General features: G+C 54.2%; 1 protein-coding gene across 6 annotated transcripts in view; it reads right to left on the bottom strand.

The window, feature by feature from the left end:
* Positions 1-525: 525 nt before the first annotated feature.
* dock10 (dedicator of cytokinesis 10) overlaps positions 526-14439 on the bottom strand; it is a 75844-nt gene continuing 61930 nt past the window's right edge. For 2 of the 6 annotated variants that reach the window (XM_079732194.1, XM_079732198.1), the window contains exons 39-56: positions 13584-13688; positions 12297-12430; positions 12053-12168; positions 11423-11557; positions 11128-11310; positions 10564-10674; positions 10245-10460; positions 9440-9497; positions 8505-8606; positions 8053-8159; positions 7101-7223; positions 6838-6951; positions 5317-5463; positions 4829-5039; positions 3850-4040; positions 3478-3578; positions 2454-2592; positions 526-1615 (exon numbers count right to left, since the gene is read on the bottom strand). In XM_079732194.1, the coding sequence (XP_079588320.1) occupies positions 1568-1615; positions 2454-2592; positions 3478-3578; positions 3850-4040; positions 4829-5039; positions 5317-5463; positions 6838-6951; positions 7101-7223; positions 8053-8159; positions 8505-8606; positions 9440-9497; positions 10245-10460; positions 10564-10674; positions 11128-11310; positions 11423-11557; positions 12053-12168; positions 12297-12430; positions 13584-13688 (2341 nt within the window). In that variant the 3' untranslated portion in view covers positions 526-1567. The remainder of the gene's footprint in view (positions 1616-2453; positions 2593-3477; positions 3579-3849; positions 4041-4828; positions 5040-5316; positions 5464-6837; positions 6952-7100; positions 7224-8052; positions 8160-8504; positions 8607-9439; positions 9498-10244; positions 10461-10563; positions 10675-11127; positions 11311-11422; positions 11558-12052; positions 12169-12296; positions 12431-13583; positions 13689-14439) is intronic. The other 4 variants (XM_079732196.1, XM_079732199.1, XM_079732195.1 and 1 more) reach the window with 3 other exon arrangements.

The raw sequence follows: 14439 nt of genomic DNA, 5'->3' as shown, positions 1-14439 counted from the left end.
CCTCCTCCTCTCAGAGACCCTGACCTCCTTCCTCCTCCTCTCGGAGACCCTGACCTCCTTCCTCCTCCTCTCGGAGACCCTGACCTCCTTCCTCCTCCTCTCAGAGACCCTGACCTCCTTCCTCCTCCTCTCAGAGACCCTGACCTCCTTCCTCCTCCTCCCTCTCAGAGCGTGTTGAGTCACCGCTCCACACATCAGTCCTTCACCGTACCAGGGACCAGATATCAAACGAGCACGTCAGCACGTCCCTGCTAGCAGCGCTAGGGGTGCTCCTCATGCTAACTCATGGTACCTCTTCCTCGGCTGCTGCCGCTGAAACAAGCCAATACACCACCTCTTCCACCTCCTCCTCTTCCTGCTCGCATTTAAAACGACATCTTACTAACTAAAACTAGGGTTTTAGTTAGTAAGACGACATCTTACTAACTAAAACTAGGGTTTTAGTGTCTGGCCCAGCCGCCGGGCGTATCAGAGGAATGGTTCAGTGAAGACGTACACATAACGCCATGTCATCCGTTTTAAACATTAGGTTGATTTTATTTCAAATGTTATACATAAAACTTTAGTTTTGTTCTTTTTTTAATTTCGCTAAACAAATATTCATATATTGTGTATTTCATAAAAAAAAAGGAAACATTTGAAACATTTTTAAATATTAATAATTCTTATTTACAATTTGAAACAGTGCAGGAAATAATAACCAAAAGATGACATTATCATATTCATAAAAATGTTATAAAACATATTTTTTTTCCTTTTTTGAAAATCTGCAAGCAGACGTTTCCAGACTGTTAGGATAGGAAGCAGTGGTGGGCGCGGCTTCCATTCAGTCAGAGCCTGGGGTGCGTTCAAGAGACCCGATGATGCATGGACTTAAGACATACGTAATCCAAGCGCTTTCCGTTTTTAAAAATCACAGTTCTCATTCAAAACCATTAAAGAGCATGATGGCGTAATAGTGGCAATATAGATATATAGAAATCGTTGTTTAATACAAACTGGTCGGCTACAGGTTACAGTTCCTCAGTTGGTTGAACGCACCACAAGCCCAGTGTGCTCTGTGGTTTATAAAGGGCAGGGTTAAAAAGAGTGTGTGTGTGTGTGTGTGTGTGTGTGTGTGCGTGCACTTTACGTGCCTGCTCCCTTTCCTCTCTTTGTTTCTTGATGAGTACACAGATGGTAAAGGAATGGCCGATGATCCAAACGCTTCTACAGATGAGATGAAACCTCTACAATCAAACACATGGTCTACCAGTGCAGCCGTCTGGCCTCTACAGCGTCAACACTTCAACAGGACTAGACTACAGACCACGGCCTACCACACGGCTGCCCCCTCTGGGAACTACCCCTCCTATAGTCCCTCCTGCTCCCTGGTTCCCGGGCTGAGCCACCACTACAGACGGCAGAAACTAAGATACAGTTCATAGAAATCGGATTTTATAATAAGTGGATGGATGAAAATTATATTGAACAGGCATGGAGCCCCCTCCCCCCATGGTGGGACCAGTCCAGGGTCTACTGGTCCAGAGTCTACTGGTCCAGGGTCTACTGGTCCACTACTGGCTATTCAGAAGGCGCTGTGGCGTTCCGTTCCTGGTGGTCTTGCGTGAGGAATCTGGAAAGGGAGAGGAGAGAGAGGGGGGTCAGGAGGAGGAGGGCCAAGGAGAACTGAGGAGAACTGAGGAGAACCGGGATCCAGAGGAGCAGGGTGTGAGCATGATGAACACAGACAGGAGGTGAGAGGAATAGAGAGGAGGAGAGAGGAGAGGAGGAGAGGAGAGGTGGAGAGAGGAGAGGAGAGAGGTGAGAGGAGGAGGGGGTGAGGAGGAGAGAGAGGAGAGGAGGGTAGAGAGGTGAGAGGAGGAGAGGAGAGGAGAGAGGAGAGAGGAGGAGAGAGAGGAGAGAGGAGGAGAAGGGTGGAGAGAGGAGGAGACAGGTGGAGAGGAGAGGAAAGAGGAGGAGAGAGGAGAGGAGAGAGGAGAGGAGGAGAGAGAGAGGAGGAGAAGGGTGGAGAGAGGAGGAGACAGGTGGAGAGGAGAGGAGAGAGGAGGAGAGAGGAGAGGAGAGAGGAGAGGAGGAGAGAGAGGTGAGAGTAGGAGGGGGAGAGGAGAGAGGAGGAGAGAGAGAGGAGGAGAAGGGTGGAGAGAGGAGGAGACAGGTGGAGAGGAGAGGAGAGAGGAGGAGAGGAGGAGGAGACAGGGGGAGGCTACAACGTACCCGGTTTAAAAGCAGCGGAGAGAGAGCTGTGAGAGAGAGAGGAGCCGGCGGAGGCTAGAATGCTTTTTCGAAGCTGTGACACAAACAGAAAACGAAAATGAAACCGGGAAAATGCATTTGGAAGAGCAACACATGAAATGGCGACGCTGGCTACAAGAAGAGGAAGAGGAAGAGGGGAAGGAACAGCAGAGGCTGAGGATGAGGACGAGGTGGTGGCTCATGGTCCTGGTTCAGACCTGCTCGTTCATGATGGCCGACAGCTCACTGAGCAGGTCCCTGTAGTGAGCCCTCATCTCCTCCTGGTACTCCAGCTGGTCCTCCTTGATCAGATGCTCATTGACGTCCAGGGCCTGGCCGCACGCGTCCGCAAAGCGCCTGCAGCCGCCACGGGAGACAAGGGTTAGGGGCATGAGGGTGGTCCCACAGAGCTCCTGGTCCCAGAGAGCTCCTGGTCCCACAGAGCTCCTGGTCCCAGAGAGCTCCTGGTCCCACAGAGCTCCTGGTCCCACAGAGCTCCTGGTCCCAGAGAGCTCCTGGTCCCACAGAGCTCCTGGTCCCACAGAGCTCCTGGTCCCAGAGAGCTCCTGGTCCCAGAGAGCTCCTGGTCCCACAGAGCTCCTGGTCCCAGAGAGCTCCTGGTCCCACAGAGCTCCTGGTCCCACAGAGCTCCTGGTCCCAGAGAGCTCCTGGTCCCAGAGAGCTCCTGGTCCCACAGAGCTCCTGGTCCCACAGAGCTCCTGGTCCCAGAGAGCTCCTGGTCCCAGAGAGCTCCTGGTCCCAGAGAGCTCCTGGTCCCACAGAGCTCCTGGTCCCAGAGAGCTCCTGGTCCCAGAGAGCTCCTGGTCCCACAGAGCTCCTGGTCCCAGTGAGCTCCTGGTCCCAGAGAGCTCCTGGTCCCACAGAGCTCCTGGTCCCAGAGAGCTCCTGGTCCCACAGAGCTCCTGGTCCCACAGAGCTCCTGGTCCCAGTGAGCTCCTGGTCCCAGAGAGCTCCTGGTCCCAGTGAGCTCCTGGTCCCACAGAGCTCCTGGTCCCAGTGAGCTCCTGGTCCCACAGAGCTCCTGGTCCCAGTGAGCTCCTGGTCCCAGTGAGCTCCTGGTCCCAGTGAGCTCCTGGTCCCACAGAGCTCCTGGTCCCACAGAGCTCCTGGTCCCACAGAGCTCCTGGTCCCAGTGAGCTCCTGGTCCCAGTGAGCTCCTGGTCCCAGAGAGCTCCTGGTCCCAGTAAGCCGGCCCACCTGGCCCCGCTGAGGGCCACCTACCTGAAGATCTCCTTCAGCAGCTTCACCTGGTTGTCGGGGTACTTCTTAGCATTCTTCTCCTCCAGGAAGGCCCGGGCATAGGCCATGGGCCCCGCGTTGACCTGGGGGCGGACCGGATCACAGGATCACACACCATGACACGGGATCACACACCATGACACGGGATCACAGGTATCCCAGGGGATCACGGGATCACAGGGATCAAACAGGATCAAACGGGATCACACAGGAACACACAGAATAACACAGGATGACAAACAACAACACAAGATCATACACAATATGTGTGTGTTATCATTGGGTTATGTGTGTATGTGTGTGTTATGTTTGTGCCCGTCAGTCTGGGAGGGGCCGTCAGTCAGCTGACTCCACCTTGGCGCTGACGCTGCCTTGCAGTTTGAGCTGCAGCCGGATCATGTCCACCTCCTGCATGCTGCACAGAGCGTTGAGCTCCGACACCTTGCGGGACATCTCGTCGATGGCCACCTCCAGGGGGTTCATCTCTGTGCTCTGCTGCTCCACCACCTGGATGCGCTTCTTCAGGTAGGGGAAGCTGGAGCTGGCTGCAGGGGGGGAGAAGACGGGGTGAAGAGACGCACGGCTTCACTGAGTCCACCCAGAGCAGCCATGTTGAAATCTATGTGTGGCGGGATTCTAAAGAAGACCTTCTGTCTGACACAAGGCCTTCCAGACCTTACCATGGGGCCCTAACATGGAACCTGAACGCTGCTCAGATGAACCTCCTGCAGCTCAGAGGAACCTCCTGCAGCTCAGAGGAACCTCCTCCTGCAGCTCAGAGGAACCTCCTCCTGCAGCTCAGAGGAACCTCCTGCAGCTCAGAGGAACCTCCTCCTGCAGCTCAGAGGAACCTCCTCCTGCAGCTCAGAGGAACCTCCTGCAGCTCAGAGGAACCACCTCCTGCAGCTCAGAGGAACCTCCTCCTGCAGCTCAGAGGAACCTCCTGCAGCTCAGAGGAACCTCCTCCTGCAGCTCAGAGGAACCTCCTCCTGCAGCTCAGAGGAACCTCAGTAGGATCTTCTGCTCAGCAGGGGGTCAGTAGAACCTCAGTAGGACCTTCTGCTCAGCAGGGGGTCAGTAGAACCTGAGTAGGACCTTCTGCTCAGCAGGGGGTCAGTAGAACCTCAGTAGGACCTTCTGCTCAGCAGGGGGTCAGTAGAACCTGAGTAGAACCTACTGCTCAGCAGGGGGTCAGTAGAACCTCAGTAGGACCTTCTGCTCAGCAGGGGGTCAGTAGAACCTCAGTAGGACCTTCTGCTCAGCAGGGGGTCAGTAGAACCTGAGTAGAACCTACTGCTCAGCAGGGGGTCAGTAGAACCTCAGTAGAACCTACTGCTCAGGACGGTGCGCCTCTTGCATTGCTCGTCCACCTCGCCGTGCTTCTTGCCCGACAGCGTGAAGGGCGTCTCGAACACAAAGCGGCTGATGTTGTGGTGCTTCTCGAAGTCCGTGCGCTTGTCCTGCTCCTCCTCGCCGTCGAAGAAGGGGACCACGTAGGTCACCTGGATGTACGCGAAGCGGGGGTCCAGGTCTTTGGGGTTCACCTGAGGGGGGGGGGAGGGGTCAGCAGGGATCAGGCCTACCACCTCATTAAGCACACACCTCATCCACAGCCACGTCCACGGACCCAGGTCCATGATGTCATTAAGGGGCGGGGTCAGGGGGCGTCCTGCTTAAGGAGGCCTACCGGTAGAGCGCGGACATGGGGGATCCAACCACAACGTTTCGATGGGAACTCGGAGAACCGGTCCATTCCACTCCCCTGTTGTGGTTACAGAACGGTTCTAGGGAGCAGGTCGTGCGGGTCCAGATGCTTCTCACCTTGTTGGAGTCCTGGATCATCTTCACGTTGTCCGCCCCGAACTTGTCTGAGTAGAGCTTGAGGAGCCTCTGAGAGATCTCAGACAGACCCGTGAGCTTTGGCTCCTTGTAGATGAACTCCTTACTCTCCTCCTCCTCAAAGAAACCCTGCACGCACACACGCACACACACGCACACACACACGCACACACACACACAGCGATAACAGAGTGGTTAGTTTCTGAATGGATACAATAATATAATAATTGTTTAAATTCTTTTAGCTTTCGTTTTCTCTTCCATGTAAAACAAACTGAGGGATGTCGCCCCCTTGTGGCGTTTCTGGTTCAGCAGTGAGTAACAGAACATCGACGCCATGTTGTTCACAGGGAGGGTCAGAGGACATTCTCAGGGCATCCAAGGGGTCAGAGGTCATGTAAATGAGGGTTACTAAATAGTGTCTGCCTTCCAGTGGTTACTACCTGTTAGGTTGAGCAGGGACTCACAGTGTTTAACAGGATTTGGGTCAATAGGAGCAGTCGATTGGCTAGTGTAGGACGACAGGATGGATATCTGTATTAATGTGGAGAAGGTAACAGAGGAGACAGCGGGCCGGGAGGACGCGGTCGGGGTGAGAGCAGTGCTGGTTAATAGTGGAGCAGGAGGAGAGAAAGGTGGAGAAACAACACTCCCATCAGAGAGGACTTACCGCAATCTGGACAAGAAAATAAAAGAAGAAGAAGAAAAGAGCAGACAGAGAAATTAAAAGATCTGAACGCAAAAGAAAGAGGCTTTCATCCTCCTTTTCCTTTCAAAGCCGTCTCCATCCATAAGCCAGTTCCTCCTTCATAAGACAGAGTGTACTTATTAAAGAGAGAACCACCAGCTCCAACATGATCAGCTCTTTATTAAAGAGAGAACCACCAGCTCCAACATGATCAGCTCTTTATTAAAGAGAGAACCACCATCTCCAACATGATCAGCTCTTTATTAAAGAGGGAACCACCAGCTCCAACATGATCAGCTCTTTATTAAAGAGAGAACCACCAGCTCCAACATGATCAGCTCTTTATTAAAGAGAGAACCACCAGCTCCAACATGATCAGCTCTTTATTAAAGATAGAACCACCAGCTCCAACATGATCAGCTCTTTATTAAAGAGAGAACCACCAGCTCCAACATGATCAGCTCTTTATTAAAGAGAGAACCACCAGCTCCAACATGATCAGCTCTTTATTAAAGAGAGAACCACCAGCTCCAACATGATCAGCTCTTTATTAAAGAGAGAACCACCAGCTCCAACATGATCAGCTCTTTATTAAAGAGAGAACCACCAGCTCCAACATGATCAGCTCCTCGTCGTCTAAGGGTGATGGATTCCATGTCCTGTTGATTACTCACTCTGTGTGTGTATTTGTGTGTAACTTGTGTGTCTAATTGTGTGTGTAACGTGTGTGTGCAACATTCATTGAAGCAGCGTTGGGGGCGTGTCTTAGGGTCAGGTGACCAGCGTCCAGGTGAGTGTCTGCGGGGGGTCCTCACCTGTCCGTAGAAGGCCACGCGGTAGTAGCGGCCGAACAGACGCTTCTCAGAGTTCACCACCTCCGTCACCTTCAGGTAGGAGCGATGGATGTCGTAGTACAGCTCCGACAGCCTCTGAGGTACACAGGTGAGCACGCACACACACACACACACGCACACGTAGGCACACACACGCAGGCACACACATACATATACCCAGCGTTAAACACTCTTCAGCATGACGATAGGTACCACATAGGCACGGTTAAATAAGAAGATATCACCTTGAAGTCCCGCCTCTTTTCAAAGACAGCGATGATGGGCTTGTTGATGTCGGCGATGAGCTCGTAGCGCTCGGACTTCCACAGGTAGTCCACACACAGCTCCAGCTGCTCCACCAGGGTGTCCTGCCCGGGGAGGGACGGAGGGGGGGGTCAATGGGAGAAGGCTAACTGGCTCCTGAGCACGTCTGAACCTGAGCAGTTTGGTGGTCACTGAGCTGCCCTGCAGAGAGGACCTTATTCAGTTTCAGATACCATGACCTGTAGGAGCTGCTTCAGGTGGACCACAGAGCGTAAGGTGTTCAGGGTGTTCTGCAGGGTGCTGTTCAGGGTGCTCTACAGGGTGCTGTTCAGGGTGCGCTACAGGGTGCTCTGCAGGGTGCTCTACAGGGTGCTCTACAAGGAGCTCTGCAGGGTGCTCTACAGGGTGCTGTTCAGGGTGCTCTACAGGGTGCTCTGCAGGGTGCTCTACAGGGTGCTCTACAGGGTGCTCTGCAGGGTGTTCTACAGGGTGCTGTTCAGGGTGCTCTACAGGGTGCTCTACAGGGTGCTCTGCAGGGTGCTCTGCAGGGTGCTCTACAGGGTGCTCTACAGGGTGCTCTGCAGGGTGCTCTGCAGGGTGCTCTACAGGGTGCTCTGCAGGGTGCTCTACAGGTTGCTCTACAGGGTGCTCTGCAGGGTCCTGTTCAGGGTGCTCTACAGGGTGCTCTACAGGGTGCTCTGCAGGGTGCTCTGCAGGGTGCTGTTCAGGGTGCTCTACAGGGTGCTCTACAGGGTGCTCTGCAGGGTGCTCTACAGGGTGCTCTGCAGGGTGCTCTACAGGGTGCTCTACAGGGTGCTCTGCAGGGTCCTGTTCAGGGTGCTCTACAGGGTGCTCTACAGGGTGCTCTGCAGGGTGCTGTTCAGGGTGCTCTGCAGGGTGCTGTGAGGATATCCGTGACCCTGGGGGCCGTACCTCGGTGTAGGGCGTGTCCAGGGTACCAGTGTCCTCCTTCATGGCTCCTTCCTCCTTGACGTTGGGACTGATGCACATGAAGGCGGCCCAGCCCATGGAGAAGGAGGCTGAGGGTCCACACACAGACAGCAGGTCAGCGCTACGGCACCAGGCCTGAACCAGGCCACCTCAGAGCCCCCCCGGAGGAGCAGAGTGGACAAAGTGCTCTGGTGGGGTGGTGCTCATGTGACTTTCAAACATTCATTACTCTAGCAACACAAAATCACTCTGGGTGCGCAGTGGGGACGTTTTGGGGGAACCAGGGAGATCCCCAGTGGTCAGACCCCCACAGGACAGGCGTACAATGGGAAGAAACCCAGTGTCTGCTTCCGCCCAAAACCATCGCAATGTCCCATCGCCACCAACAAGGAGCATCCCCACACCTCACCCTCCCCCCCGGTAGGACCACTCACTGTCAGGGTCCCGGGAGGTGGTTAGTAAGGAGCTACGGTTAAAGACAGGGCTTTCCTCTGCGGCCACGTGGGACATCCGGGCCTTGTCCGCCCTCCAGTAGCCTGTTTGGTGAGGAGGGAGGGAGCAGGGTTACAGGACACACTCGCTGGGCCTCCAGTACGTCGTCTAAGAAGAGCTGGAGCAGCAAGCAAAACAAGGCTAACAGATGAGAGCTAACAGGTGACCGCTAATAGGTGGCAGCCAGCAGGTTAGAGCCAGAAGGTGAAAGGCTAGCCGGTGACAGCTAACAGGTGACAGCTAGCAGGCTAGAGCTAGCAGGTGAGAGCTAGCAGGTGAGAGCTAACCGGTGAGAGCTTAGAGGTGAGAGCTAGCAGGTGAAAGGCTTACAGGTGAAAGGCTAGCCGATGAGAGCTAGCAGGTGAAAGGCTATATGGGACAATGGTAAAGCATGCTAAGCAGCCATGCTACAGACAGATAATGCAGATAATGCCACATGACCCCCAGTCAAAGGTACAGTACAGTAATGTACGATACGGTACAGTACAGTACAGTAATGTATTATACGGTACAGTACAGTCCAGTACAGTACCGTACAGTACAGTACGGTACGGTACGGAGTACGGTACGACCACGTGTCTCGTGTTAGGGTTCCTGCTGTGATGAAACCTGAACTCGGTGAACGAGGAGTTAGTCTTGGTGATGCACTCCAGACCTAACAGCACTTTGACAGCAGACACGTATGCACTGACGTCAACACACACACACTCACACATACAGACACACACACTGACACACACACACACACACAAACAAAGACACACACATACATACAATGGCAAACACACAGGCACACAAAAAACAGCCACACACACACAAAGACACGCACAAACACACACACACACACACACACACACAGCAGGCGTTGTGTACTCACCTCTCCTCTTGAGCGATTCAGCAATCAGAGCAGATATGTGGATGTAGCACATGGCCGCCTACCAGACACACAACACACAGCAGGTTAACACACAACACACAGCAGGTTAACACACAACACACAGCAGGTTAACACACAACACACAGCTGGTTAACACTGTCACTGAGGGAGAGCCACTCTGTTCACATGTGGCAGCAGAGTAAGCGGTTCTAAGGCCTTCCAGTCCCAGGCTGAAAGGTCCTGGGTTCATACTCCACGCCCCCCCCCCCCACACGCGGTGTCGGCTTAGCTCAGGAGGTGGAGCAGTTGTCTTGTAACCGAAAGGTTGCTGGTCTGATCCCCAGCTCCTCCTAGCTGAGTGTCGATGTGTCCATGAGCGAGACACTAAACCCTAACTGCTCCTGACCAGCTGGCTGTCCCCCTGCATGGTCGACTCTGCCGTCGGTGGTCAATGTGTGCATTAACCGATGTAAGTCGCTTTGGATAAAAGCGTCTGCTAAATGCCCTATTGTAATTGGCAAAGGAGAGGTTTGGTCTTTTTGCATCCTCGACGCGAAAAGACCAAACCCTCGTTCAAGCCTTCATGTAAACGATAAACCAACATTTATACAGCGCTGTGCTGACCAGTGGCCGCTCAAAGCGGAGGTGCTCGCTCAGGGACACCTCAACACTCGAACTAGCAACCTTCCTGTTACCGGCCAACCCGCTCTACCTCTGGAGCTGACCCAGCCCTCATGACCCCGTGACCTATCGGAGAGGTCGCAGTAGCGTTGCCGCGCGACGGCAGCGGCGGGGGCGAGCTCACCTCGGACAGGTCCCCGTTGCGGACGTGCACCTTGGCCATGCTCTCCAGCCAGGTGCGCCGCAGCTCGGGCGTGGAGGCGTAGGAGTTGGCCAGGCTGACCTGCAGGTCCACCAGCATCTCGGGGTCCTTCTCGTGCTCCTTCATCTGCGCCGTGGCCATCAGCACCGTGCGGATCCTCTTGGTCAGGTCCTTCACCTCCGCCGGGAACGGCGTGCTCTGGGGACAGGAGCACAGGGGGTCCTCAGGGGTCCTCAGGGAGCAGCGGCCCACAGCGCCGGCCCCCCGCTGGCTGAGGACGGTGGGAGGCGGGGCTTCTCACCTTGAGGGGCGCGTCCCCGTTGGCGAAGTTGTTGATGATGGCGAGGGACTGCTGGAAGCGGGACCCCCCGATGCCCGCGTCCGCGATCAGCTGACTCACCGCCTTGATCACCTGGGGGGGGGGGGGGGGGGGGGGGTGAGGCTCTGGACCAATCAGGGTGAGGCTCTGCACCAATCTAGGTGAGGCTCTGCACCAATCAGTGAGGCTCTGGACCAATCAGGATGAGGCTCTGGACCAATCAGGGTGAGGCTCTGGACCAATCAGAGAGAGGCTCTGGACCAATCTGGGTGAGGCTCTGGACCGATCAGGGTGAGGCTCTAGACCAATCAGTGAGGCTCTGGACCAATCAGGGTGAGGCTCTGGACCAATCAGGGTGAGGCTCTGGACCAATCAGGGTGAGGCTCTGGAACAATCAGTGAGGCTCTGCACCAATCAGGGTGAGGCTCTGGACCAATCAGGGTGAGGCTCTGGACCAATGAGGGTGAGGCTCTGGACCAAGTACCAGAAAGGCTAGAATCTCTCTGTCACACACACAGACACACACACACACGGCGCCCCACTGACCTGCAGGTGGGAGCGGACCATGGATTTGCCCTTGGTGAACTCAAAGTTGTGCCTCATGACGCAGTACAGCAGGGCGGAGGCCTCAGTCTGGGTGGAGCTGGAGCGGTGGTTGCAGCACTTGAGGATCTCGTAGCAGAGGCAGCCGCACAGGTCCGCCTTCCCCTGGAAGAAGGCGCTGGGGAACTAGAGGGAGGGGCTTCACTTTAATACCACAACGCCTGTGGGACACAAGTAACCCACATCTTGTGATGGGTAAAGTGTGTCTGTGTGTATGCAATCTGTCAGTCCATCCTACCTTCTGGACAAAGAGCCTGAGGGCAGCGAAGACGTGGCGCAGAGTGGTGGTGGACTGGTTGATCTGGAAGAAGAGGAGGTAGGTATCCAGAACCTTCTTCATCACGTTCTGTCCCTCGTCCATCAACAGCTGCTTCTGGACACACACACACACACACACACACACACACACACACACACACACACACACACACACACACAGGAAAATGTCACTGAACTGACCGGCATCTATGTCAAGGTGCTTTATTTAATTGTGCCTATATAGTAACCATTGCCATGCTGAAGAGTTTGACATTGTGTGCGTCTGTGTCTGCGTGCATCGCATTTGAGATGAGCTGTTTCCCCCCACCGCCACCGGAGGGCAGCAGAGTGTCAACGTGAACACAGGACTGTGTCTCCCCCCACCGGCACCAGAGGGCAGCAGAGTGTCAACGAGAACACAGAACTGTGTCTCCCCCCACCGGCACCAGAGGGCAGCAGAGTGTCAGCGAGAACACAGCAGGACTGTGTTTCTCAAGTGGCTGGCAGCCATTTTTTTTCTGCTCCTTTGACAATAAGCGATTGTCTGATGTGAGGAATGTGAGGACTACATTACGAGCGTTGCCGGGGGCGACGGCGGGGAGAGGCAGACCTTGTGGTGTTGTACGAACAGTCCCAGGACATCCAGCACGGTGAGGGACACCTCCGTCGACAGGTTGGCCTCGATGTCCGTGGGGCTCAAGGTGTCGCCCTCGGGGATGTTCCCATCTGCACACACACAGACACACTCCGTCACAGCCACGTGGGGGGCTGCAGGGGGTCATGCACTGGGGGGCCATGAGGGGAGAATGGAGAAGAGCGTGTGCCGAGAGAGAGTGCGTGAGTGCTTTCTTTACATGCATGTGGGGCTTTGTTACCGGTCTCCATCATGTGGAGCAGCTTGGGGTTGTTCAGGGCGTTCTTCCCTCTGATGATGGGCATGGTCTGAGAGCGGGCGTGTCTGTGGCCGTCGCCCCCGGACGCCGCCATCCTGAGGAGGGCCAATCAGCAGCTCATTTCACCAACAGCCAATCGGCAGCTACTCTGAATACTCTAATGCATCTCACTACAGGGATTAAACTCCAGAAATAGAGCGGACACAAATTGTTTTTCAAAACTCCAAATTACACTGTTGCTATCTAGAACCAACAGCACTTACAGTAGGAGTACTAGTAACAGTACTTCTTATATTGTGAGTGCTATCTAGAACCAACAGCACTTACAGTAGGAGTACTAGTAACAGTACTTCTTATATTGTGAGTGCTATCTAGAACCAACAGCACTTACAGTAGCAGTAGTAGTAACAGTACTTCTTATATTGTGATGTTCGGTCATCCTATACAGATATGATATGATTCACGGGACAGCGAGGCTGACAGGGAAGCTGTGACTTCAGTGGGAATCAAAACAGGGCATTACACAGACAAAGACTTGTCAATCACAACACACGGCATGCTGGGAAGCCAGTTGACATATCACACTGCATGAGCACAGACACACGGCGGAGGTGAGACAGGCGGGAGGCCGCTGGCTGTCTCTCTGTGCGTCTGTTCAGGTTAACTGCTTTAGGATTAACTGTTGGACTCCTTCAATGCAATGGTCTCAGTTAAAGTAAACTATGTACACACAAAAAAAGATGCATGATTAAACTGCGTTCCTATCGGTGCTCCTCTGAAATACTTCTACATTATTCTACATATTAGATGTAACGTATGTATTGTATATATGCTGTGTATAGTATGTATTCTACTTATTAGATGTATTGTAAACATCTAATATATTGTACATGTTCTATAGAATTAGACAGTAGAGGAGGAGGAGGAGGAGGAGCAGGAGGAGGAGGAGCAGGAGGAGGAGGAGGAGCAGGAGGAGGAAGAGGAGCAGGAGGAAGACGAGGAGGAGGAGGAGGAGGAGGAGGGGGAGGGGGAGCCAGAGGAGGGGGAGGGGGAGGAGCAGGAGGAGGAGGAGGAGGAGGAAGAGGAGGGGGAGGAGGAGGAGAAGGAAGAGGAGGGGGAGGAGCAGGAGGAGGAGGGGGAGGAGCAGGAGGAGGAGGCGGAGGAGGAAGAGGTGGAGGGAGGGAGGAGGAGGAGCAGGAGGAGGAGGAGCAGGAGGAGGAGGAGGAGGAAGAGGAGGAGGAGCGTTACCATTGTGGGAGCAGGCCAGTGGGATGAGAGGACTGGGCGTGTTGGGAGTGCTGGTTAGAGCCCTTCTGGGTGGACTGGGCCAGCTTTACTGCCGCTGCTAGCTTCCTGGTCACGAGCCAATCACATCACAGCTGGGATGAGTAGTTGTAAACATGGCTGTGTGTTCATTGACAGTCAGGAAGGCTCGTTAGCACCAAGAGGTCTGTGGGCCTCGGAATCAATCAGGACAATTTGACTCAAAGGATTACATTCATAAAAGTTATTTTGGTGCTTTGTGGCTCAGTGGTTATGGAAACATGTCATATTATGTTATATCATGTTATATATTAAGACGTTATATACGGTATTTTAGCGTGGTTACAGCTGGATAAGGGATATTCATAAGGCAAGATATCAATTGGAAGGATTAGTAGCCCAATATAAGTGTGAAACATTAATGTTTAGGAAACTGTTTGTGTCTGAGGTCGCCCACGCTAAAACATTTAGCTGTTCAAAGAGGAACTAAAATGTATCAACCCCAAGGGTTAAGTTACATCTTAGTCTGCAGCAGAGCCTCCTGGGTCTGGAGGTAATCATGATGAAGGAGAACCTTCACCGGCCTCTTCAGCAGCCGAGGACTCAAAGGGTTTAGAGGCTGCACCGACCCCAGGACGCCCTGGGTCAGGGGGGTCCGTGTCTGAGGACCAGCAGAGGAGCTGAGGCCATGCAACACAGACGGGCTGAGAGAAAGACATTCCCACCGCAGGGCCGCCCCGGGAATGCTGTGCTCCCGGGAAGGGCTCCCAGCTCCCAGCGGGCCACTCAGGATCATGAAGCAGCCCCACCCCCACATCCACGTGCCTGTGCAGCCACATTG

This window comes from Pollachius pollachius, assembly GCF_949987615.1.
Source record: "Pollachius pollachius genome assembly, chromosome: 3".
In the NCBI taxonomy this organism is placed as follows: Eukaryota; Metazoa; Chordata; class Actinopteri; order Gadiformes; family Gadidae; genus Pollachius; species Pollachius pollachius.
The sequence above is the reverse complement of the archived record's forward strand: the minus strand, read 5'-3'. Positions and strand labels throughout refer to the sequence as shown.